We start from the raw sequence: 26,061 nt of genomic DNA on the forward strand, positions 1-26,061 counted from the left end.
GAGAGCGATGCTGTTCCGTGTGTGTTGTGAGCTGCCAAGCACTTTCTTGTTCCGTGCGTGGTGCCTCGGGCACAGCCGGCTCTCGATGTTTTCCCACATACCCCTTGTCACACCGTTTAACGGTTTAATGCAGGGATGCTACTCGAGCCTGTTAACAAGGGGTCACCCGGAGGCTCCGGGCAGAGCCGTGAGCAGCCCCAGGCCCAGACACTGCTCTGCGTCTAGAAAACATTTTCTCTGGAGGCGCCGGGGGGCGCTGCCCGAGTCTCCACAGCGCAGACAGCCCACTGCGCTCTGGAGCCGAGATTCACAAAGGTCCGTTGGCCAGGGAGCACTGCCTCCTCTGCCCATAGACAGTCTCCGTCTTTCTGTCCTCACTGTCCTCAGATAGACTTCTGCTTCTGTTTTTCCAGAAGCCCCGTATCTGTGGGTGGTGGGCTGGCGGGGGGAAGATGTTTGCAGCCAGGCCACCCGGGCACCAGGACCCCCAGCATCCCCTGCCCAGTGCTCCGTCTTAGTTTCCCACGCTGTGCGTGTGACAACTCTAGACAGGCCTGGAGAAGGTGAGGTTGGGTGGTTTGAAACTGGAAATTCAGTCTCCAGTTCCTGCACAGACGCAAGCCTGGCAGGGCGCTGAGCAGGGCCCTACTCCCTGCACCAGCAGCCCAGCCCCAGGAAGGCAAAGTGCAGAGGCTCTCCCAGCCGCTGGGCCAGCCTCATATGGAGTGGGGGCTCCAAGGGGTTCACGGGAGGCCAGTCTCTGTGGCCCTGAGGACACGTGCAGACGTGCTTCCTTCCCGGGGCTCAGGGCCCTGATGGCTGGTGGGGAGCTCTGGGCCCAGCTCCCTTTCTAGGAAGACAAAGATGGCTTCCCCTTGCATCTTCAACACAAGCTGTTCTTTGCCAACCTGAAAAACGACCGGCCTTGGGTGCTGGCTTGTTAGGTAGCTTGCCTCCCTGCAGCCCCGACTTCATAATGGGGGGCATGCATCTTGCACAGTCTGGCCGTAGTTCTTCACACCCAGCACTCTGTCCTCTCAGGAGGAAAGCGAGCTTCCAGCCACACGCCATGTGACCAACAGCTGATTGCCCAGGCCCACACCCCCTGAGCAGTGTGCTTGTTTCCCATCCTGGTGCTTGTTGAAGTCCATGTGGCACGTGTGGTAGCTCTGATCCGACACCAAGGGAGGCGGCTTTCAGCCCGTTGCTTATTACGGGCATTTATCGTGTTTATCAGAATGAGGAGCTCATCGTCTCCCACCTCCCCATAGCTTACTTGCGTTCTCCCCAAGACGGGAGATAAGTTGCTGCTCTCTGGGGTGCCTGGCAGTAGGTGGGGGCACATGTGCATTTTATAAGACCAGCAGAAACCTTTCCTCCCCTCATTTGCTGGCCTGGCGGAGGTGGCCCGAGCTCGCGCAGGCTGCCTCTGGAGCCCGGCGGCCTGGGCTGGAATCCCCACTGTGCCCTGAGGCCCGGAAGCTCAGATGCGTGATGAGCCTGATTAGACGGTGTGCCGCCTGCTCGCCTGTCCCGTGAGAGTCCCAGCGCCCGTACCCCACAGCAGGAGCTAGGAGGGTGCCTGCGCAGGGTGCTCTGAGCAGACCTCTGTCGTTTGTGCGAGGAGCTCTTTCCCGGCCTGGTCTGATGGGTGTCGCGTGTGACGTGCATTAATAGAAACGCCTTCCCTTCGACGCGTTTGCTCCACACAGAAGTGTGGTGGTGTCTCTGGCTATCTGTCTCTCAGGGTCTCCTTGCTCCCCGGGGACTGGCAGGCAGGGGGCTTTGGGGGAGCGCTCCCCCTCCTCTGGGAAGCAGCAGAGCCTGCTGGATAAGCTGTCTGGGAGGGGCTGGGGGTTCATCTTTCTCCCCCGGCTTCACCTGGCTGTGGAAGCAGGTGTTCTGGACCCCGTCTCCCTCGACTGTTTGCACAGGCATTTCGGAAGTCTGTGGCGTGTCCTGCAAAGTCCTCAAGCTCCTGGGGAGGGGGCAAGCTCATTGAAGGTGGCACAGTGCAGAGGTCTTGGGGACTTCTGTAGACCACCCTGGGACAGGCTCGTCATCGAGGGCGGGTCCTCACTGGAGTCTGTTCCTCTCTCAGGTTGGAGCAAAACATCTCACCCCTCGGAGGCCCCTGAGGACAACGACGGCTGGTCAAGTGCCGAGGAGGCGATTAATTCCTCAGACGCAGAGGAGGAAGGCGGAGTGGGCCCCAGGAAGCTGGTAACCTTGGCTCCCACTGGGAAGTCAGCCGGCACGCTGCTGCCTGGGGAGGGAGAGCTCCAGAAGCTCCGCGGCGATGCTGCCACGGCCCCATGGCCGCTGGGAAGGGTTGTCAGGTGCCAGGGGACCCTGAGGCTCTGGCCTGCCCACCTCTCTGCTAGTTCTCCACCATTAATCACCACACAGATGGGGGCTCTCCTGCAGGGGATGTGCACACCCCTGACTTGCTTTCAGATAAGTAGAACGTTCTTAAGAGCTTCCGTAAAGCTGTGCACACACCTCGATCTCTGTTTAAGAGAACTGCTCTGTCTGAAGTATGGATTTGCATTCTAAACAAGGTCCTGTTTTAACACGAGCAGCAAGGAGAAGCTATTTACATATTGGGTCATCAGAGTGGGGCTTATACCAACACACCTTCACTGCCCTCTTGGTGCTGTCCTGGTTCTAACACCAGGGTTATCGCAGCCAGCAAACATCCCAGAGTCTGGAGGAGCAGACGCAGATAAATGGATGAGAACAGAGCAGGAGTCTCAGCGAGGTCAGGGCAGCCTTTCCCTAGGAGGCCTGAGGGTGAGGAGAGCCGGCGTGGGAGCGTGGAGGGTCAGGGGGAGCCTGGGGCATTGGGAGACCCAGCAGGGGACATGGGCTGGTGGGCAGGGAGAGCAGGGCAGGAGGCGGGCTCTGGGAGAGTGGGCAGGCCCTGCTGGGAGGCTTCTGGTCTCAGGGTAGCTGGAGGACATGGCTTTGGCTGCTCAGACCCCATCAGGGGCTGGTGCAGGGTCATCCTGAGATGACCCGAGATGAGGGTGAAGGACTCTCAGCCTCGCTCTGCAGGCTTCCAAACCCTGCAGCCCCACAGCCCCACCCACAGTTCAGTCCTGTGGCGTCTTACCGCCAGGTGACCCTGAGTCCCTGCACGCTCCGTCACAACAGCCTCTTCTCCTGGGGTTCGCACTCGGCCACAGATCCGAGCAGAGCACCTGCTGTGTGTGTGGCACTGAAGGCCAAGCAGGGACAAAACGGGCAGGAATCCCCACTCTCACGGGGAGAAAAAAACCAAAAAGTGGTCAAATACCTAACACATTAGGTGAGGATGACTGCGTTTCAGGCGGGAGGCCAAGGAGGGCAGGAACGTTCCAGGAAGAGAGGGCAACAGGTGCAGAGGGCAGGGGCCGAGGGCTGTGTTTGGAGTGTCGGAGACCAGCAGGAGCCGGGGGTGGGGGCGAGGCCAGACCACAGGGACGGGCTAAGGGCCCTCTGTAGGTTGGTTAGGTTGAGTGAGACCTGACGACCAGAGACCTTCCCTGTTGTTTAAGGCGACAGTTGCATCAGAAGCTCCAGGAGGGCGGGGCACTGACCAAGCGCCCTCGTCCTCCCGCCACTGAACACTGGACGCCCACTCTCATGGGACCTTGCCCTGGTGGACAGCGCTGCGGTGGCGCTCCGTGCAGGGGGAGCAGGGGGTCTGTGTGCCTGACACGCTGCCCCCCGCCAGGTTCCGGGGAGGTTCACGGTCATGGCGGACGACGAGAAGGGCAGCCCTGACGCTCTGGCCGTGCGGAGCGGGGACGTGGTGGAGGTGGTCCAGGAGGGCGACGACGGCCTTTGGTAAGACGCCCGCAGTGTGCTCACGCCCCAGCCACGCTGGGCCCTGGGCTGGAGCCCCTGACCGCCCACCCCCTTGCAGGTTTGTCAGGAACCTGACCTCCAGCAAGGAGGGCTGGGTGCCTGCCGGCAGCCTGTCCGCGCTCCTCGGCAAGTCCGGCTCTGCCCAGTGCTTGAGCAGCTCAGGTGAGACCCCGCTCCTCCCTTGCTGGCGCCGCCCTGAGCCTTGGGCTGTTGAAGCAGAGGGGCTGAGCGTGCCAGGCTCGAAGCCAAAGCTGTTCTCGCCTGGTTTTCCCGCAGAGTCCAGCGCGGGGTCCGCCCTGCTGAGCAACTCCTCCAGCTGCAGCGAGAGCTGCGGCCTCCCCCTCTCAGACCTGCAGGGGTAGTCCCCCGGCCCCCGGCGCAAGAGGCCGCCTGCAAACCTCTAAGTGTTCCTTTGCTTGGGCTTGCTTAGTTTGGTGAGGGGATGGTGCCCTAAGACGCCCTGGAAAAGGAGGACCTGACAAGACCCGACGAGGCGGCGCCCACCGCCCACGGAACCTCGAGGTGCAGGACAGGGCTCTTCAGAGGGAAGGTTCAGGAAGATTCCAGCCTCCAGCCTCCATGCCAGGACCCCACCCAGGGTGCAGAAGCCGGTTTCCAGGGGAAGACCGAGCTTCCTGGGAAAACCCGGAGTGAAAGAAGAGCTGCAGGCCAGCAGACCACCTGTGCAGAAGGGCACCGAGGCGGGAGACCTCCTGTGCAGAAGGGCACCGAGGCGGGGGTGTCCCTTCCAGCTTCTGCCGGGCGGCGAGGGGTGGGGGGCCGGTCCCAGCCTCGCTGCTTTGGTTTCTGACACTTCTGGTCTGGTGCTTTCTGCAGGAACACGCGTACTTTGGGACTGCTTCCAAAAGAAATGACCGATTCACTGACCCAACAGCTCGAGGACGGGGGGCGGGACGAACGGACGGACGATTTTGTCTTTTACCAGTTTCTTTTTAAAGCAAGGATTAATCCCACGGCCATTTTTTGTGGTACGTTGGTCTCTGATCTTTACCAAGAATCACTGTGTTTACATGAAATGACAATTTGATACTGTATTTGATATGAAACTATTTTTTTGTTACTGGGGTTTACACTGCAGCACACTGTTTATACTGCGGATGGTTTGGGGACCCTCTTGTGGAAACGATGGCACTATCCACAGCCTCCTGGTCACAGCGAATGAAAACACGTCCCTAATAGAATCAGGCAGCGTTTCTGCAAACAGGCGGTTAGAAACCAAGGAGATTCCTTTACCTGTAGGTATAGGTTAATTTTGAAAAGAAAATTTAAACTATCATTTAAAATATTAACCTTCTTTTCTACAAAAAAAAATGGGGAACTCTTGATTTTTTTAACTAGCTTCACTGAATTAGGCAATTTTTATTGTTTTTAACGAGTATGTAAAGACGCAGCGTCTACAGGGTGTCATCTGAACCACCGCTGTCATCCGCGCTACAGCCGCCGCTGCCCGAGACTGCGTCAGGTCACCTGCATGTCTGTGTAATCACCCTGAGAACAGACATTAAAGGTGCAGAGTTTATTTTACTCAAGTCAAGGCAGAACTGGAAAGAAAACTCTTGTTTTACCTGTTTTTGTGTTTCAGAAACGGATTCTGTTCTGTGGAACTTCTTTCTGTATCTGGTTGAGGCGGATATTTTTTATATGTGTGTATATATGTTGACACGTGTACATATGTATCAGTGTGAGGGGTGTATTTATAGGCTCCGTGCTGCTGGAAGTGTGTCACTTTACAGCCCTCCCCGAGGCCCACAGACTTCCTCCCCGCCGTGTGCAGGGCCACTGCCAACCAGACCTCTCTAGAGCTGGTAATAAAACAGAAAATGTGCGAGACTTGGCAGCTTTTCCTCTGGTGTATCAGTTGTTTGCAAGTGGATGTGTCACGTAGTTTACCTAGTATATTGATGGTCCAGACCCCATCCTGCCATCTCAGCCTGGGATTACCCACCATTTTTCGTCATCTTTTCCTCATAAAGGCACTTTAAACCTCATGTTTCAGTCACTGTTCCTTTTTTTTTTTTACTGCTGATATAAATTTAAAAACCAGAGTTCTTTATTGTATGGATGGAATTTGAATAAACATGAGCAACACTTGCTGTCTGCCCTTGTCCGCAGAGGCACGGAGTCCCTTTGTCCTCGTTCCCCAGCACCGCAGTGCTTCCTTTTGCTTGCGCACACGTGGTACGGCCAGCACGTTAAGACAGAAATGAGGCACGCGGTGAGCATGGCCCAGACTATGTTCCATACACTTTATTTTATCAGAAAATGGTGAAGACAAAATAACAAGCCTGTGTGTGTCACAATCTAAAGGTGACAAAAGAAACGTAAAGTGTCCACGTCGGAATAAGAATAGAATTGATGACTTCTAAATCTGCAAGGTGGGGAAGAGAGAAAGGTTGTCGATCTGATAGAAAGGCAGGGTGTGGAGGGGACACATGAGGGACAGAAAACAAAATGTGGTGGCAGAATTAGTCCACGTATTTCTCAGTCACAGCAAATGTAAGGTGTTAAACTGACCTGTTGTGAGAGTATCAAATTGGACGTAACAAATAACTGCTAAAAGAGACCATAGAACAAAATTATACAAAGGTTGAAAACAAAAGAGAGAAAAAGGATGTAACAGGTAAACATTGACCAAAAGGAAGCCGGGACAGCAGTACTGATAACTCCCGAAGTGGAATTTAGGACACTCAGTCACCAATGTGTAAGCATCAAACAATTACGGTCAAAATATAGAGAGCAGAAATCAGCATTCGTGGGTAAGATTTTAATTATCTCTCACAGAAATTGGTACCTGTTTTCCCTAAAAACAGAAAAATGTGCATTGTTTTCCAACATAGAAAATGTTTACAGAACAATGAAAAAGACAGTTAAAAAGGTTGAAAATTTAATGTTTCTAACCCACAGCTTAGAAAGGAAATGTTGTTGGGAATTCTGATAGATTTAGGAATGGACAGGTGCGTGCACGTCAGAGCTGGTGGTGCAGCTAAAGCAGAGCTTAGAGCCCTATTTACAGCCCAGCTGCATTTAGTTTTTACCTGACAACATAAATGAGTTAACCATTTAAAGAAGCTAAAAAATAAGACCAATATAACCCAAAGAAAGTATAAGGAAGGAATTAGTACAATAGAGAGAAGGACATCAAATCAAAGCAAATCAACAAAATCAAAACCTTGTTCCTTGAAAAATCTAATAACATATAGCAATTTATAGAAAAACTGAGAACTTCACAACAGTTTTTAAAATGAGAGAACCATTGTGAACGACTTTTACCAATACATTTGAAAATAGATAAAATAGGAATTTTCTTTTAAAAAAACATTGTTAAAATTGATCAAGAAGAAAAAATACTTGGGTTGATGAATAACAATTAAATTGAACTGCAGTTAAAACAATAAAAAAAAAATCACCCCCAAAAAGATAGCAGACTCAGATGGATTTATAGGTTTAGCATACCTTTAAGGTAAATATCTTATACAAAAATATTTATACAAACTATTTCAAGGAATATAAAAAGAGGGAAAGCAACTCAACAAATTTTATGATGCAAGTTTAACCTTGGTACCCAAACCTGACATACATGATATAAGAAGAAATAAAGTTATGAACATAAATGCAAAAATTCCAAATGAGGTATAATCAAATCAAATCCAGCTGTATGTTGTAAGCAAAAGTAATGGGTTCTAACCAAGTTAAGTTTGTCCCAGGAATTCAAAGATAGTTCAATATCAGAAAAGTATTGCTATAATTTGCCATAAATAAAGAAAGGAAAATGACCAGCTCAACAGATGCAAAAAAAAAATTCAGTTTTTATTCAACATTCATTCATAATATTTAGCCAACTAGGAGTAGAAGAAAGTTTCTTTAACCTAATAAAATGTGTCTAACAATCCTCAGAGCAAAAAGCTTAGGAATGTAAATACTTTAGAACTCTCCCCATTGAAGGCAAAACAAAAACAAGGATGCCCTCTGCTATTCAAAAGTACTTACTAGAAGTAATTGTGACTACAGCATCAAAGGAAAAGGAAATGAGGCCTATGGATTGGAAAATAAATTTTCATATCTAGAAAATCCAGAGAATTCACAAGTTATTGGAACTAATAAGAGTCCCCAAGATCAACCACAAAAAGTCAATTAACATCCTAGCAATAACCACCTGGAAGATGCTATTTTAATAGCAATCAAATGATGAAATACTACCAGTAAATGTAACAAAGTATGTAGACAAAATTATGAAACATTATAGAAGGTCATACAAGAAGGCCTGAATAAATGGAGAGATTTTTATGGATGAGACCATTCCATGTCCGCAAAATGTCAATTCCTCCCCAAATTAATCAGTCCATTTAATGTACTTCTATCAAAACCCCAGCAGAGTTCTTTGTGGAATTAGGGAATTGATGGCAAAATGTGTGGAAGAAGAAAGGTCTAGGTATAGCTGTGACGGGTGGGGAGTGGGAGGATGAAGACAACTCGCGGTGCGGGGAGCTGGACTGATCATTAAGCTTCAGGTGTCCTGTCGGGGCAGGGGTGCGAGCCAAAGAGCTGATCAGAATCAAGATTCCCGAACAGGTGTGTGCACACGATGACTCGGCTGGTACAGAGGTGGTGAGACCAGCTGGTGGATAAGAGTGGCCTCATCAGAAATATTCACATTTTTGGGACAGCTGGCTCTCCATGTGGAACAGAAACCAAATTAGGTCTCTAACCAAAATTTTAAAAACAAATTCAAGGGCCAGCCCCGTGGCTTGGCAGTTGAGTGCACGTGCTCCGCTGCTGGCGGCCCAGGTTCGGATTCCGGGCGCACACCGACGCACTGCTTCTCCAGCCATGCTGGGGCCGCGTCCCACATGCAGCAACTGGAAGGATGTGCAACTATGGCATGCAGCTATCTACTGGGGCTTTGGGGAGGAAAAAAAAAAAAAAAGGAGGAGGATTGGCAATAGATGTTAGCTCAGAGCCGGTCTTCCTCAGCAAAAAGAGGAGGATTAGCATGAATGTTAGCTCAGGGCTGATCTTCCTCACAAAAAAAAAAAAAAAAATTCAAAATTATTAGAAGAAAACATAGCATATCCTTATTACCTTAGGGCAAGAATTGATTTCTTACAAAAGAAAAAAACAAAACAAAACTGCACTTAAAGAAAAAGAGGGATAAATATGAGTATATCAAATGATAAATTTCTGTACTCTCAAAGCCCCATGAATAAAGGTAAAAAACACGCCAAAGAGCCAGAAGAGAGAGTTAAGTTATGCTCAAAATCGTAACCTATAATCCTTAGATGAGTTCTGTGTTCCTTAAGCTAAAAAATACCGGCAGTATACAGCACGGGTCCCCAAATGTGACAGCACAGTAGGGTCACCCAGGTGCTGGTCAAATACTGCTCCTGGGGCCCCCGAGGTTCGAGTTCCCTGAGTGGAGCACTGGAAGTGTGGTGCGTGTGTGGTGTGTGCATGGGGTTCCAGGCAGCTCTGACATGACCATTTACTGAAGAGAGGGGTGGCCAGGACAGGCCAGTTTCATGCTTGTCCCTGAGTGTCCTGGTGGAGGCTGGCTCTGAGACCGGGCCTGAGGGACAGCCGTGGAGCGGCACCAAGCAGGGGCCCACTTCAGGGAGTGGGGTGGGGTGCAGGCCTCCCTCCAGGTCCGGGAGGAACTCCCACACTCGTGTGCCCGAGGAGCAGTGCTGGACCCCGGCCACAGGGAGGCCAGCGGCAGGTGGCCCAGGGCTGACGCATCAGGAGCCCTTCTGCCTGGCCGCTAGGGGGAGCTGAGCGCAGGTGGCCCCCAGCCCTGAGAATCTGTCAGAGCTCCTGGCATCCCTGGGTGGTGCCGACGCCCAGGAAAGGCTGAGGACCCCTGACCCAGGGCCCTGAAAAGGAAGGGAACCCAGGCGGAGAGGCCATCCCTCCTCTCCTCAGCCAGCACTGCACGGCGGGGTGGGCTCAGATTCCAGTTGGATGTGAGCTGTGAGCTTGGTCCCAGACGGAGCAGCCATTTCAAAGTTTGGGGTGACCAGAAGAGTTAAGAGGTCTCCCCGAGATGTTGTCAAGGGCCAAGAAGGGGATTCAGGGGGCTTGGAAAGCAGCGACTGGGGAAAAACCACTTCCTGTTTGTGGCTCAGCAGGGACTCTGCTCGGTGGACACAGGTCAGCGCATAAGCAGCAGGCTGTCAAGAGGAGATGCATGCCAGGGAGCAAATAAACGAGGTAGTAGGCTGGTGGAGCGGCGGGGGCTGCCATGAGGGATGGCCCTCGATGCGCTGGGGTGATGGGAAGGAGTCGTCTCCCTCCAGCTGTGGGAGGAGCTGGAGATCGCAGCGCTGTGGACGAGAAGGCGTCCAGTTAGCGGAGTGTCTGGCCGCACGCCCAGTTGGGTGAGCAGTGTGGGATACGTTGTGGAGAGATGGAAGAAAAGACCCGGAGATGGCAAACGAGACCTAGAGGTTTATTGGGAGTTACTTACAGGGAGGTCCAGTGGCGGCTAGCTGGACGGAAGTGTGCACCCACAACCACTGGCAGGGAGGGGGCTGCTTATACAGGGAGGGACACCAAGGCCATATGCTGGCGGAGGGGCTGTCCCTGGTACGACCAGCTTTCCCAGAACAGTAGCTCACAGGGAAGGGCTCTGTGTCCCTTCAAGATGCGATGTGCTATGAGTGAGTAAGGTACGATCCGGGCTGGCCAGGCCCTGGACTGTTACAGATCCCAGCGGCTGGGCGTCCTCCCAGAAGGAGCCAGAGGGATGCATGGTTGCGATGGGCTTGTGGGCTCTTGCTGAGCAGGCCAGGCCTAGGCCCCACAGGGAGCGAGTGGTAAGAGGCCGGAGCGCGGGCCTGCGGGTCAGGATCAGCTGCCTGGCTTCATCCTACACACAACGGATGCACGCGGGGCTTACTGGGGAGTTCCATAATCAGACCCATGTTTGTAAAAGATCGTGTTTGATCCGTGAGCACCGTAGATGAATCTCATGTGCATTGTGCTGAGTGCAGGAAGCCCAGCCGTTCACTCGACACTCCGGAACAGGCAGATCGGATTCAGGGGGGCAAGGCAGTGCACCCCAAGATTCACGACTGCCCGGAACCCCAGAATGTGACCTTGCTTGGAAATAGGGTTGTTGCGAGTGTAATTGGTTAAGTTAAGGTCACACTGGAGTAGGGTGGGCCCTAAATCCAATGACTGGTGTCCTTGTAGGGAGAGAGAGATTTGGACACAGACACATACACACACACACAGACACACACACACACACAGACACACACACACACGCGCGCGGAGGCTGTGTGCTGACCCAGGCGGAGGCTGGAGAGCTGTCCCTGCCCTTTGAGGCAAGGACACCAGGGACCACTAGAGCCCCCAGGGACTGGGGAGGCAGAAAGGATCCTTCCCCGGGGCCTCCAGAGGGAGCGCGGCCCCACAACACCTTGATCTCGGCTTGTGGCTCCAGGACAGGGAGAGGGCACAATCCTGCTGTTGCAAGCCCCCCAGAGTGTGAGACTTTGTCTGGGCAGCCCCACTAGGTGAATACACGAGGAGCCCAGTGAACACGCTGAGCGCAGCTGAGGAGACAGACGGCTCTTGCGGTGCGAGGGAGTGTGCCCGGGCACTCAGCCTGCACACAGCAGGCCACCGGGCGAGAGCAGTGACGGCAGGTGGCGTTTGTGGAGGTGCACAGGACAGGACAGCACCACCACTCTCCCAGGAGGGTGTCAGCCTCCTGGCACCAATTAAGAGACTGAGGCTCGAAGGAATGACCACTTCTTCCCAAGCTGGGAGAAAGCGGATCCAGGCCTCCCTCCAGGTCCGTCTGACCCCTGAGCTGCTGCAGAAGGCCGGGGGCAGAGATTCAGCCAGAAGGGCTGTGGCTGGGAGGAGCGGTCAAGTGATAGAGTCCCTCCTCCCTCTCCCTCACTCCTTCATGATGAATGCCTATATAATAAATTCCTAAACAAGTAAGCAGTATTGAGAGTAACAATTAGAAATTCCAGAGGTGACCAGTAAAACACGTTCCCCTTAAGGACTAATTCCTCCACCTGGGGGGTAGGGCTGGGCCTCCTGAAAACAGCTGGGCTGCGTCCCTCCTGCTCAGAAGAGAGATGAGCAGAGCTGGTGTCCCCAGTCTCCACTCATTCACGGAAAGGAGATTCATTTCCAGAGAGTCGAGCCCAGGCCCACTGGGGGCTGGACGGCCACATGAGCTTTGCCGGGGTAACCATCCCAGTGGGCCCCAGACAGTCCTGGTTTCAGCACAGGAAGTCTAGCATCCTGAGACACATTTCCACGCCCGGCACCCCGGGACGGCTGGTCGCCCTAGCCTGTGGGCTGGGCCCAGGAGGACATAGAGGGACATAGGTGTGCCACCTGCAGCCAAAACAGAGTTGGGGGCTCGGCTTGGGGTATATGCTCCCTTCCTGGTGCCTCTCTGAGGGATTCTCCGGCGCATCTAAGTAACCAGCCTCTCGGGCGAGGGCGGCCTGCGTGGGTCTCCTCTGTGGCTGTCTTCAAAATATTTCCATTCACACCCAAAATATGCTCTCCTTTCATCAGTGTTATTACCGTGGGGCATGGCCTCTCACCTGCAGTTTAATTCTGTTCCCAGCTTGCAGCTGAAGTCCTAAGGGCTTCAGAATTCTCAGCCGCGTTTGGTGCCCACGCCACATGCACGTCCTAACACAGGCGTTTCAGAGAAGGAAAACACGTGGCTGTTCTGTGCCTGGGTTCCTGGACCTGGCGCCCCGGTGCAGGCCCGCCCTTCTGTCTCTGATCCCCCCTCCAGCCTGGCGCCTGGCAGGGATTCTACACCCCCTCCCCCATCCCTCTCCCGGCACCTCGAGACCAAGAACTTTGCCCGCCTCCCCCACGTGGAATGTCAACAGACGGGTGACACCACAGACCTCACCATGGTGTCCCAGCCCCAGGGGCTGGCCCTCCTCTGCTTTCTGCTCAGCCTGCAGGGGTCTCTGACTGCAGGTATGTCGGGGGGGGGGACGGTTCCCTAACAGCCCATGGGAAGGGCAGCAGGGTGCCGGCAGCCAAGCCTCCCAAACCTTTCCTTCCTTCCTTCGTGTGGACGTTCCTGTTCATGGAGCGTTTGCTGGGAGCTCCCATGTGATCTGCTTTCCTTCCAAAAAGCAAACAGTGCCAGGCCTTGCTGAGCCTTGGAGGAAAGGCTGCTGTTGACGGCGTAGGCTTTGGCAGAATTATTTTTCAAAGACTTTTGGGAGCTGGTGGCATTTCCCCGGCCATCCATGGGGACTCGCCCTGGGCAGCTGGGCCAACATACAGAATCTGGGGCTCAGGGTGTGGGGTGGTGGGGTGCTTCCCTCTTGCTCTCCTCTCCTGGCTCTCTGTCAGCCAGCACTGGGGATGGTGTGGGGACACTGGGCTGCTCCACCACCTGATCACAGCCACCCCCGAGCCCCACAGGGACTGGGAGGCTGAGTGGGGAAACGTGTGCTTTATAAGCTGTGCTCGTCGTGACTTTCCAGTACCCAGTGCGGCCATGGTGGAAACAAGGTGCGGACATCGTCCTCTAAAATCCCGTTCACGTGGTCCTTCAAATCCCATGCTGAGAGACTAGCCTGGGATGCGCGTGACGGTGTTGTTGCCCTGATGAGCGCAAGTGCCCAGAGGCTTTCCAGAGGAAGTCAGTGCTGCCCACTGTCCTCTTTAGGGCAGGAAAAGAGTGACGGGTTGCGAGTGATTTTCATCGTCGTCTTTGTTCTGGCTTGTCTTTTCCAAGTTCCCTGCAATAATCGTGGGTTCCTCTATCATCAGAGTTGCCTCTGGCTCCCTGAGAGTTTTTGGTGCAAAGGTTCTCTCCTCCAAGCGCAGATGGTTCCGCTCTGGCTGGCCCGGCCGTAGTCTCCAGTCTCCAGTCCCCTCTATGTGGGGTCCATGGCCACCTCCCCTCCCAGGAGCCTCCATTTTTTGATTTTTCCCTCAACCTCTCCTTCCAAACCAGATTGATTCAGGAATACAGACATGCAAAACTCTCTAGTTCTAAAGAAGAAAAGATGTGGCCTCCCTCAGCCCAAGAGTCCCGGGAGCTGCCTCTCCCCACTTCCTGCCCCCGTCCTGACTCCATAACCTTCCTGCCTGTCCGGAGCATCCCCTGGCTCACATACCAGCAGCTTCCGATGGAGGATGCCACACTGTCCTCTGGTCTCAGTCTGTGCTCATCTCTCCTCTGGGACTCAGTTTCTGCACTTGGCTTCTGCCCCTTGATGCTGCTTTGTTCCCACTTTCATCTTCTCACCTCACGTGCACCCTGCTTCCCTCTTGGGGCACTTACAGCATATGCCCATAGTACATCGCACACAGCAGGACCACGCTGGGGCTCAAGGCCTCGTCCCCACCCTGACTTCAGTCTCCGTGCAATTGTCTCCGACCTCAACATCCTCGCCTCCATCGCCAAATCCTCTCTTGGGGTGCAGTCCCCATGTCTGCCTGGGTGTCCGAAAGAATCCTTCACTTCAAGGTGTTCAGACTGGTCCCCTTTGTCTCTGGTGCCCTTACTCCGCCCCCCAGGGGGCCTTAAGTGAGCTCTCACCTCACCCACCTCCCTTCCTCATAAGCAAAGTGGGGGACACCAGCTACCTGCAGGTAACTATCGGGGTCACTGTGAGAGGCCAGGAGGAGGCACAGAGGTGCTCTGCTCTTCTTGGCAGCAGGCAAGAACTTGGGAAGGGGCCCGGAGGAGGCAGGAGCTCTCGAGTTAAGACAGCGTCACAGGGGTGCAGAGAAGAGGGGCAGATGCGGGAGGCGGCAGATGCAGAGCTGGCTGCAAGAGGTCAGATGCCTCGGAGAAACGTGGCTCGAGAGCAGGTGGGTCATTCACCGGGACAGGGGACGTGGCCAGGAGCAGCAGACGGAGGTGGAGGGGAGGAAGGCAGACCCACATGCGAGGGCTGTGAGTGTAGGTTCTCAGTCTGCAGGGAATCTGGATAAGAGATCTGGGATTCAGAGAGTTCCAGCTGAAAATAAGATGTTTGGGTTCTGGTATATGGGGGGAGAGCTGAAGCCGGAAGTGGGGTGAGGTGGTTCTTAGAGTAGAAAGACCAAAACTGAAGGATACCAAAACTCCACAGCCAGCGCCAAAGGAGGCTGGGAGGGGGTCAGAGTGGGAAGAGGGCCCGGAGGAACCCGGGCCTTGGCGGCCAGGGGAGGAAGTGTTGAGAAGCAGACAGCGGTCAGCGGTCAGCAGTCCTGCCACCAAGAAAGATCCACGAGGATCTGCAGTATTCAAAAGCAGGGAGTCGCAGGTGGCTTTATGCTTATGATGGGTCTAAGAGTCCATGTGAGAACCTTGGTGCAGGGTGAGGAACGTTCCTTCAAGAGTGGGGTCTTAAAGAGAGAGACAGAGGTTGGCGGCAAAGCAAAGCAAGGGTTCGGGCAGGTGGTAGGAGGAGAGAACTGACAACATTGGGAAGTAACCAGAGTTCCAGAAGAGCTGGGAAGAATGGGCCCGGAGTGCAGCGAGCAGGACTGTTAGATTTTAAATAGAGAAGAGGAATGTCCACCCCTCTCCTCCCTGCCCCCTCAGCCCCTCCCTACCTCACCCCTACCCAAGCCCAGCCTCTCCCTGCTGCCTGACCTCGCTTGACCTCCCTCAAATGCACATCCCGTAGAACCCCCTCCCCCATGCGAGCCCTCCAGCACATTCATTCAACAACTCCAGATGGAACGCTCCACTACCTTAGGTGCTGGGACTCAGCAGATGCATATTTTGATTATAGAAGTTATACATGTTGATTGTACACATTTTAGAACAGACTTTCAATCCTCAGTTTTTTATGTATATTATTTCAATAAATTATATTTACACATATATGTTCATATATACATTTTTATTAACAAAAAAGGATTTATACAGAATATATGGTTTTATCACCTTTTTTGTTCACTTACTGTCACGTCTTCTTAAGCATTATATGTCATGGCAGCATGGGATAGCATCCTTTGGTTGTTTCAGATTATCAATAGCTCTCCTGATGGCTAAGTTTTTGGGCAAGCCTCTGAGTAATTCCTTAGGATAAATCCCTAGAAGTGAAGTGACCAGGTCCGAAGGTACGAATGTGTTAAGTTATAATTTAATGAACATATTGCCTTATCCTTGCACGTAAAGGGTGTGTCATGTTGCCTGTTGCCAGCCAGCCATGAGAAAGCATTCCTATTTCAAATTCAGCCAGGCCTGTAGACGGAACCTTTGACTCTCAGTACCGAGTGGGACTGGACCAGTGTGGATGGTTCCCAGTACCAAGTGGGACAAGACCAGTGTGGATGTTTTCCGGTGCCGAGTGGGACTGGACCAGCGTGGATGGTTCCCGGTGCCGAGTGGGACTGGACCAGCGTGGATGGTTCCCGGTGCCGAGTGGGACTGGACCAGCGTGGATGGTTCCCGGTGCCGAGTGGGACTGGACCAGCGTGGATGGTTTCCACGCCATCTTGGCGTAGCAGGTTGTGAATGTTTCATGGGACTCCCATTTCTCAGTCTTCGTTACCCAGGAGGAAGCCCATAGCGTCTTGCACAGGCAGAGGCGTGCTAACCGGTTCCTGGAGGAGCTGAGGCCAGGCTCCCTGGAGAGAGAGTGCAAGGAGGAGCAGTGCTCCTTTGAGGAGGCCAGGGAGATCTTCAAGAACATGGAGAGGACGGTGAGTTCACCTCCAGGGGGTGCCCCAAGCTGCTGGATGTGAGGGCCAGCATGGTGAGTCTTCCGGAAGGGAGCTCCGTGACAGCCGGGGTTCTCCTGTGTCTTGGGGGCCACGTGTCTCCACTTCTGTGGTTGTGAGTGCTCCACGCACGGGTGAACACACAGGGGCTGCAGCGTGCACAGCCCCTCCCTATCTCGGTCTCTTTCCTCCTGAGGACGACTTCACTTGCCTCAGTCATAGCTGCAGTGCTCCGTCCTGTCCCCTGTTTCCAGGGACACCTCCTCTCTGCCACACCATGCATCCTAATTGTTGCATCAGAAAATATAGTTTGAAAATCACACTCGATGTGTCCCTTGCCTTCCCGAAGAAGGGCCCCCAGGCCCCTAAAGCTGTCCATGCTGCTGACAGAGCAGACGTCTGAGGATCTGGCCTGGGTGAGCCTCTTACTGCCACGCCCGCCCGTGGGCACCTCCTCAGGGAAACTCCTGTGAGGAAACATTCAGGAAACCATCACTTCCTCCACCTGCATTGGGCCACATGGATAGAGCGTCTGCATTTCTGTTTTCACTTTCCAAAAGACGCACATTTGAATTGTATCACATCCCTCTGAACTCTTTGACAGGAGGGTGAGTCAGGTTATGATGAGAAAAGACCACACCGCACACTCACAGGACACACCTCACACTCACAGGACACACACTCACAGGGCACACACCTCACACTCACAGGAGCACACTTCACTCACAGGACACACGTCACATTCACAGGACCCCTCACCTCACACTCACAGGACACACACTCACAGGGTACATGCCTCACACTCACAGGAGCACGTGTCACACTCACAGGACACCTCACCTCACACTCACAGGACACATACTCACAGGACACCTCACACAGGAAGTAGGGCTACTTGAGACAGAGGCTAACGTGACTCTTTCCAGGCACATTGCGGATGGTTATCCATTGTGTCCGTGTACCACTTAGTTTTTCAAAGCATCTTCAACAGTTCTCGTCTTCTTTTATTGTCACAGCAACCCTGCGAGCTTTAGGTCAGTTGGCAAAAGATTCCTCAGGAATCATTTTTATTGCTGGAGCCCCCTGCAGTTCCTAGAATGCCTTTGCGTGCATCACCTACCTTCTCCTCGTGTCGACTGTGTGTCTGGAGGAGAGAATGGAGGCTCAGAGCACATGAGTCTCATCTGGGTTCACAGCTCGGAGGTGGCAGAGTTGGGGCTAAAACTTGAGTATTCTGACTTGGGGGAGGGAAATTTGTGACCGCTGGTGGCCTTAGTGATCAGGGTGGAGGAGGTGGGGGAAGTGGGGATTAGGAAAACACTTCTTCCCCCTACACGAACACACCTTATCTCCAGAGGAAAAATCTGGTTCCCAGAGCCCATCACAAAAGGCCCAGGTCAGAAGCCCAGCCCACCACAACCCACCAGGTCATCAGTTCATTCGGGGGATACCGTAAATATTTGCTTCTGGTGAACGTGTGCCTCACGCGGCTTCCTCTTTGTTCCCTCAGAAGCAGTTCTGGATTTCTTACAAAGGTGAGTAGGTAAACAGTCCATTTTGATCCCACCCACCAGCCCTCCTCCTCAGCCTACTAACACTGACTCCCTCCACAGATGGGGACCAATGCTCCTCAAATCCATGCCAGAATGGAGGCTCTTGCGAGGACCAGCTGCAGTCCTATATCTGCTTCTGCCTCGAAGATTTTGAGGGCCGGAACTGTGAGACAAGTGAGGACTCCCATAGCTTGCAGACAGGGCCCCCAGGAGGCTGATGGGCATGGCCTGGTTGGGCGTAGGGCTGGGCCTCAGTAGAAAGTTGGTCTCAGTAACCTTGAAGGCCCTTGCCAACCTGAGAGTCTTGGATCTGGGGTTCTAAGGTACTAATTCTCAAACTTGATTGTGCCGTGTTCCCTTCTGGGAAATAGAAAGCCCTTGGGCTTCCAGCACTGGGAAATTCTGATGCACCTGGATAGGGCCCAGGTGAGAGGCCCTCCACCACTGCCCAGCTGCCTCATATCCCACCAGCCAAGACGGTTGGCTAGACTTTACCTTCCCTACTTGCTATTACAAAGGTATGCAATATTTTTCTCACCTTCCAAATACTAAAGTATTGCAAAGGTCAGGGGTCCCCCAGACCACGTTCAGGTTCAGTAATCTGTTGGAAGGGCTCACAGAACTCACTGAAAGCTGATATACCCCAGTTACAGTTGATCACAGCAGAAGAAAGGAGACTAACTCAGCAAAGGCACCAGATGCGAGCTTCCAGTTGTCCTCAGCCAGGGGAGTCATGGGGACAGTCCTTCATTCTCTGAAAGACCACTGTCTTAGGCGACAAGTGACAGAGATATGTCAACAGAGTATTACCAACCCAGGAAGCACACCTGAACCTCGGTGTCCAGAGGTAGACATGGCTGACCATGCACGTGGCTGACCTCAGTCTCCAGCCCCTCCAAGGGCAAGCTGATACCGTGGCCCAAGGACACACATGAGTCACATTGTTAGACCATTCAGTGTGGCCCAAGGCCCCAGGAAAACAACACTCTTATCAGGCAGATTAAATTAAAAGTGTCCAACTTAATCAGAGAGGGTGTACAGCTCACGTCCCAGGACCTGAGGGCAAAGGCCAGGCCTCTCTTTGGGCAAGGTTAACCCTTTACCACACAAGTGCACATGTGATACAGAAGGAGCTTTCCTGGGCCACAGCTGCCTTCTGCTCTCAGCAGAACAGAGGCCAGAAGAGTGAAGCAAAAACTAAGGAAAGAGGCTTCCTGACAGTTCTGGGCCTGGAACGCCTCAATGTCTTTGCCTGGCCTTCAGTGCTCAGCAGTCCCGCTGTGAATTCACTCCCAGGGCCATTGACACTCAGCAGTCCTGGTGTGAATTCACTCCCAGGGCCATTGACACTCAGCAGTCCTGGTGTGAATTCACTCCCAGGGCCATTGACACTCAGCAGTCCTGGTGTGAATTCACTCCCAGGGCCATTGACACTCAGCAGTCCTGGTGTGAATTCACTCCCAGGGCCTTTGACACTCAGCAGTCCTGGTGTGAATTCACTCCCAGGGCCATTGACACTCAGCAGTCCTGGTGTGAATTCACTCCCAGGGCCATTGACACTCAGCAGTCCTGGTGTGAATTCACTCCCAGGGCCATTGACACTCAGCAGTCCCGCTGTGAATTCACTCCCAGGACCTTTGACGGTCAGCAGTCATGGTGTGAATTCACTCCCAGGATTGGCCTTCCCAGTGGGGGTCCTGGACTTACACAGGACACCAATCCCGTTTCCCACATCAAAGCGCTCTCCTTTAGAGTTAAGTCAAACGTTCCTTGTCTCTGCCTGCCCGAACCAGTGGTCAGCCCCAGGCCAGCTCACTGGGACACCAGGGCCTGGCTGTAAAACAGTCTCATCTCTCTGGCCTCTTGCTGGCAAGTGTCCCATTAAGTTGTCCCCAGGGGACTTCTGCTTTCCCCAGCTCCCAGAAGGGGTGACACTGCATGCCAGCCCTGCATCCCCCACTGGCTAGGCTGGGACCCCCCTAACTCCAGGTCCTCCCTTCTGGATCAATCTGCAGAGTGAGGTGGTGCCAGGCTCAGTCTCTGTAGCAGGCAGCTGAGCGCCGTCTTTGTGCAGAACGCTGCTCCGGCCCAGGGAGGGGTGGCCACCAGGGCTGGCTTTCCCTGACCAGTGGAGGCCCTCTCAGGCTGTCCCCTTCTGTCCTCAGACAAGAACGACCAGCTGATCTGCATGAACGACAATGGGGGCTGTGAGCAGTACTGCACCGATCACGCAGGGGCCAGGCGCTCCTGCTGGTGCCACGAGGGGTACGAGCTCCAGGCCGACGGAGTGTCCTGCGCATCTACAGGTAATGGGTCCTCAGGGACCAGGCTCCAGGGTCTGTGTGCTGTTTCATTTTTAGACGACCAGTCCCCAGTTCCTGCCCGACACAAGTTCTCTTATTGGCTAAAAGATGAGAATGGGGGCATACTATTCACTGAGCATCTCCCGGTGTGGACCACTCCATGCTCAGTGAGGCAGGGAGGAGACTGAGAGTGGAGGTGGCCGCCCCCCTGAGAGCGGGCCCAGGCAACAGCAGGCAGGACAGAGCCCTGGGAGCGGCTCCCTGGACAGGCCTCAGGCCACCTGCCCATTCTAGGCGGGCCCAGAGGAGCAGAAGGAGGCTTTCCCCGCCCCACTCCCAGCACGCAGATTCTGACGGGAGTCCACACTGCCACACCAGGGTCTGCACTGACTGCAGCACAATACTGGGTTATGAATCTTTTGTCGAGGCCAGCACTTTTAGGAAAATGGAAAATTTTCCAACTTCAAACTAACAGGCTGCAACTTCAAACTAACAGGGCTGCAATTCCAAAGGCTGGGGCACCCCAAGCCCTCTGTCTCTTCACACAGAAGAGATGTGCCCAGCCCAGTCTAAGGAGCCTGAAATTCAGCTGCCTCCACTGGATGCCTTCCCTTCTGGCCCAGAGACTTCACTGGAGCAAACCAGCAACCAAGGGTGGGACCAAAGAAGCAGCACGGCGGTCTGAGATGCTGGCTGTCCTTTAGACAGAACACCCTTCACCTTTTAGTAAATTCAAGCAGCACATCTTTTTTTTTTTTTTTTGAAATTGGCCCTGAGCTAACATCTGTTGCCAATCTTCCTCTTTTTCTTTTTTCTCCCCAAAGCCCCAGTACATAGTTGTATATCCTAGTTGTACGTCCTTCTAGCTCTTCTATATGGGACGCCGCCACAGCATGGCTTGATGAGCAGTGAGTAAGTCTGCGCCCAGGATCCGAACCAGCAAACCCTGGGCCACCAAAGTGGAGCGCACAAACTCAACTGCTACGCCACTGGGCCGGCCCCTAAGCACATCTTTTTTTCCTGGAAAAACTAGCAGTTTCAAGAAGTAGGGCCCTCTGCTCCTGAAAAGCCAGCCGCTGGCACATCTGCCCACTGGCAGCTCCCACAGCCTGGGTTTGGGGCCAGAGGCAGAGCTGCCCACAGGCCTCATGCCCTCTTCTCACTTGCACGGTCATCCATCATGATTCCCCACAACTTGCTGACGTTGTTTTATACAGTTGAATATCCGTGTGGAAAAATACCTGTTCTGGAAAAAAGAAATGACAGCGAACCTGAAGGCCGAATTGTGGGCGGCAAGGTGTGCCCCAAAGGGCAGTGTCCCTGGCAGGTAAGGCTTCAGGGCCCTCGAAGGGAAAGGGTGGGTCAATCACAGCACGCCCCGGTCGGAGCCACCCTGCTCATGCCGTGCTGGCGTGGATTTCCCCCTGATTCTAAGTCCACTTCTGCTTGTCCACAACACATCTGCATTTAGCTGGGATTTTGCTGCTCCAGCTCACCCTCTCCCCTCACTACCTCATCACGCACACTCCCCTCTTACAGATGAGGAAACTGAGGCCACACACACAATAAATGGCAGAGGCAGGATTTGAACCCAGCTCGGTCACCTCCAAAGCTGCATCTACTACTTGCCTCTGGGAGCTGAGATTCTTGATCCGTGCCAAAATCCTCCTGCGGTCGGGGAGGCTGTCCCCCTCACGGGGTCAGGTCTGTGGGGGCATGGCCCTTCCAGGGCGTCTCTCTGTGAAACCGGCTGTGAGCCAGGTTCCTATTGGAAATGCCAATTCTCAGGCCCCCAGACCCACAGGGTCAGAATCGCCATTTCAGGAGAGCCCGGGGGTGTGTGCCCACATGTGATACAAGCTGCAAACTCAGGTCTGAGCCCGACTCAGTGGCCCTCCTTTAACTCCTCATTCGGAGACACTCCAACTTAAACAGTTAAGAATTTTTAGAAATACAAGTAAATGTACAAGAACCTTGAGACTGGAGAGTCAGCGATCACGCTGGGCTGACCCTGGGCTCCGGGTAGCTCCAGTCTCTTGTTTGGCGGCCATCTGGCCCCTTCCAGACCAGTCTCAGAAGCTGCATTTCTTGCTGAGCTGGTGGTGCTGCACCCACCCAGCCTCCCCCTGCCCCACCCCACCTCCCACAGTGGTCAGGGCAGGCGGCTGGGGCCTGGAGGGGCCTTCATGGTCCAGGGAGAACCCCAGCTGGTGTTGAGAGGAATAATCTGAGCTAGACACATCCAAATGGGGCTGATGTGTTCACCAGAGTCCCCGTAATGGGCCGGCAAGGCCTCTGTGAGGTAGAGGCGGGTTGGCGAACATGGGTTTCTGTGCATTTACGGTGGGAGTTCTTAGGTGGGCTCGCTGGGGGTGATTGCAGCAGATACTGCTTCCCAGCACGTGCTCCCTGGACCCAGCCCACCAAGACCTCACCTCTCAGTATCATTTAACCCCCACGACCCTGCCTGAGAGGTGGGTGCAACTCTTGCCCCATTTTTCAGGTGAGGAAACTGAGGCCCCATGAGGTTCAGTGCCTTGCCCAGTCAGAGCTGAGATCCGGTCCCGGGAGGCACAGATCCAGGTTGTAACAACCACCCCAGACTGCCCGCCTCTCCAAGCTGCAGCTACAGAGTCACTGTCAGCCAGGCAGGGTTAGATTTCCCGGCACCGGGCAGCGACTGTGGCTCTGATCCGCAGGCGGCTGTTCACCGTCGTGGGGTTTTACTGTGCTTTCTTCTCTGAGGGGTCAGAGTTGCCAGTCTGGATGAGGAGAGGGGTACCTCCCTGACCCCTTTTGTCCTGCTGTCCACAACTCGGGGCGTTGGGCCCCAGCTTGGCTGACCCACGTCCAGTCTCCTCCCTGGTTGATCCGACCTCAGCACGACACATGCTGACTGGCGACAACCAGACCAGGACCATTTACTGGCCGGTCCGCCTCCCCCTCAGCCAGGCCGCCCTCTGGCCTTGCAATTCCTCGCTGTCCGCAGATGGCCTGGATGGAGACTTGGGCTCCTTTCCCATCCACCCTGGGAGAATCACTGCAGGGAAAACGTCACCACCCAGGATTCACTCGGGGCCCCGCTCAGCACCCCCTTTGCTTTTAGGAAGAAGAGAAGAGGAAGCATTTACTGCGGGTCACCTGGGTGCCGAGAACAGGCTCAGTGCTTCATCAGTTACTCCATTCACTCCTCACATGCTCGAGGAGCACGACCTTGGCCTGACCTTTGCAAGTCAGGCATGTTAGGTCACACTTGGGTGACAGTACTAGGAGATGCACAGAGGAATCGAGCCCCCACATTTCCATCGTCAAGCCCGTGCCCGCAGCTTCCCTTCCCTTAGCGAGGTGGGGAGACGGCCTGCTGGGGAGGAGTCGGAGCAGCTTTGCCCAGGAAGGGCTCTGGGGAGCCCCCAGGATTTCAGAAACAATCCTGTCAATGCAGCCTCCCCTAAGGGTGCATGGGAAAGGTGAGTCCCCAAGGAAGGGTGACTATGATGTGACCTTCCAACACCTGTTGTGCCCTTGTCAGGCTCTGCTGAAGCTGAACGGGCTGCTGCTGTGTGGGGGCACCCTGCTCGACACCACCTGGGTGGTCTCCGCAGCCCACTGTTTCGACAGAATCAGGAGCTGGAAGAACCTGACAGCAGTGCTGGGTAGGTCTGCGCTCACCTCCTTCTGACGAGGGAAGGTCCTTCCAAGAGAACCACCCGGGGCTACGCTTCGGGGCCTCGAACTACCGACTTCCGACTTCCATGACCAGACGAGCTTCTCTGAAAGAGAAGTGGGCAGTGCCTGGGCAGACTCCACTGCCTGCGGGTCCCACCACAGCCCCCGTCCCTCAGCCTCTTTCCTACCCCAAATAAAGACATGGGGGTGACGCTATACCTGCCCATCTTGCGTAGGCCAGGTGCTCCATCCACCCAAAGGGGGATGCAGCCATACAGGGCTCCGTGGCCACGGCGGGCTGGCCTCCCCCTGGTGGGTTTACGGGACAAGGACCCCCGGGGGAGGCCAGGCCCCATCTGGAAGAACTGGGGGAGTCGGGCACCCGCTCGTTACCCACCCACAGCTGTCTGGCCCAACCCCCCCTCCTCACGTGCCTTCAGCGCCCCAGGTTCCAGAGTCACCACTGACTCACACTCTGCACGGAACCCAACGGCGGCCACTTGTGAGGCTGCTCAGGCCACCTTGGGGCTGGACGCAGGGCCTCTCCTGCCCTAAAGGAGGCTCCGGGAAGGGCGGTTCCTGAGGCTGCAGGGCGAGGGCCGTGAGTGGTGCTGGTCTCCCCGCAGGTGAGCACGACCTCAGCAAGGAGGACGGCGACGAGCAGGAGCGGCAAGTGGTTCAGATCATCGTCCCCGACAAGTACGTCCCGCGCAAGACGGACCACGACCTGGCCTTGCTGCGCCTGCAGAGCCCCGTGACCTTCACCGACCACGTGGTGCCCCTCTGTCTGCCCGAGAAGGCCTTCTCCGAGAGGACGCTGGCCTCCATTCGCTTCTCTTCCGTCAGCGGCTGGGGCCAGCTCCTCGAAAGGGGCGCCACGGCCCTGGAGCTCATGGCCATTGACGTGCCCAGGCTGAGGACTCAGGACTGCCTGGAGCAGTCTCGCAGGACGGCGGGCTCCCCGGAGTTGACGGAGAACATGTTCTGCGCCGGCTACCTGGATGGGACACAGGACGCCTGCAAGGGTGACAGTGGGGGCCCACATGCCACCGAGTTCCGGGGCACTCGGTACCTGACGGGTGTCGTCAGCTGGGGGGAGGGCTGTGCAGCCGCAGGCCACTTTGGGGTATACACCAGGGTCTCCCAGTACACGGAGTGGCTGCACAGGCTCATGCTCTCGGAGCTGCACTCTGAAGGCCTCCTCCGGGCCCCACTCCCCTAGGCTCACAGTCAGCTCCTGGAAATAAACCTGCTGCCACGGGGTTGTCCTGGCGTCAGAGCCCGTAAATTCTTCTACAGCTCTTGGGGTGGGGAGGGGAGAGGGAGGGAGAGAGAGAAGGAGACAGAGAGAGACAGGCAAGGAGAGAGACCCCCAGAGAAAGAGAGCAGAAGAATGAGGAATTCGGAGAGACTGAGAGATGGAGAGGAGAGGGGAGAGAATGGAGGAGAGAGAGAAACTGAGGGGCGAGAGAGACTCAGAGACTCCAGGAGACGGACTGAGACGAGAGACACAGGAGAGTGGGCAAGGGAGACAGGAGACGGTGCCAGGGTCACAGAGAAGTGACTGCGCACGCCTGCGCGTTTCTGCTGCATCTCGTCACCGACATGACAGAGGTGTGCACAAGTGTATTCACAGTGATGTGTGCTACTGCCTGAGGGCTGTCTGTTAACTTTCATCTTTTTCTCTCTTATACGAGTATTTCATCATCCTTTCAGATAAATTGGAAGCATCATCCATTCACTTTGGTGGATATCCTTCCAGATCTTTCTATATGTGGATCTTTTTGTGTGTGTGTGAGGAAGATTGGCCATGAGCTAACGTCTGTGCCCATCTTCCTCTATTTTGTATGTGGGACGCCACCACAGCACGGCTTGATGAGCGGTGTGTAGGTCTGCACCAGGGATCTAAACTTGTGAACCCCAGGCTGCCGAAGCAGAGCGCACAATCTTAACCACTACGCCACCAGGTCGGCCCTTATATGTGGATCTTTTACCATAAA

The 26,061-nt window shown here is 54.6% G+C and overlaps 2 protein-coding genes across 15 annotated transcripts in view; both read left to right on the forward strand.

Moving 5' to 3' along the window:
* MCF2L (MCF.2 cell line derived transforming sequence like) overlaps positions 1–4,553 on the forward strand; it is a 186,706-nt gene extending 182,153 nt beyond the window's left edge. For 12 of the 13 annotated variants that reach the window (XM_058548513.1, XM_058548515.1, XM_058548519.1 and 9 more), the window contains 4 exons: positions 2,102–2,223; positions 3,719–3,831; positions 3,911–4,014; positions 4,129–4,553. In XM_058548513.1, the coding sequence (XP_058404496.1) occupies positions 2,102–2,223; positions 3,719–3,831; positions 3,911–4,014; positions 4,129–4,214 (425 nt within the window). In that variant the 3' untranslated portion in view covers positions 4,215–4,553. The remainder of the gene's footprint in view (positions 1–2,101; positions 2,224–3,718; positions 3,832–3,910; positions 4,015–4,128) is intronic. The other variant, XM_058548516.1, reaches the window with a different exon arrangement.
* Positions 4,554–12,678: 8,125 nt separating this feature from the next.
* Positions 12,679–25,283, forward strand: F7 (coagulation factor VII). Of its 2 annotated transcripts, XM_058547714.1 has the most exons (8): positions 12,679–12,837; positions 16,361–16,521; positions 18,050–18,074; positions 18,153–18,266; positions 20,258–20,398; positions 21,613–21,722; positions 23,925–24,048; positions 24,688–25,283. In XM_058547714.1, exons 1-8 carry the CDS (start codon positions 12,768–12,770, stop codon positions 25,281–25,283), a joined length of 1,341 nt encoding a protein of 446 aa, XP_058403697.1. In that variant the 5' UTR covers positions 12,679–12,767. The 2 variants fall into 2 exon arrangements, with proteins under 2 accessions (XP_058403697.1, XP_058403696.1); XM_058547713.1 differs by lacking the exons at positions 16,361–16,521; positions 18,050–18,074 and having other exon boundaries at positions 12,768–12,837.
* Positions 25,284–26,061: the final 778 nt, after the last annotated feature.

This window comes from Diceros bicornis, chromosome 9, assembly GCF_020826845.1.
Source record: "Diceros bicornis minor isolate mBicDic1 chromosome 9, mDicBic1.mat.cur, whole genome shotgun sequence".
Lineage (NCBI taxonomy): Eukaryota > Metazoa > Chordata > Mammalia > Perissodactyla > Rhinocerotidae > Diceros > Diceros bicornis.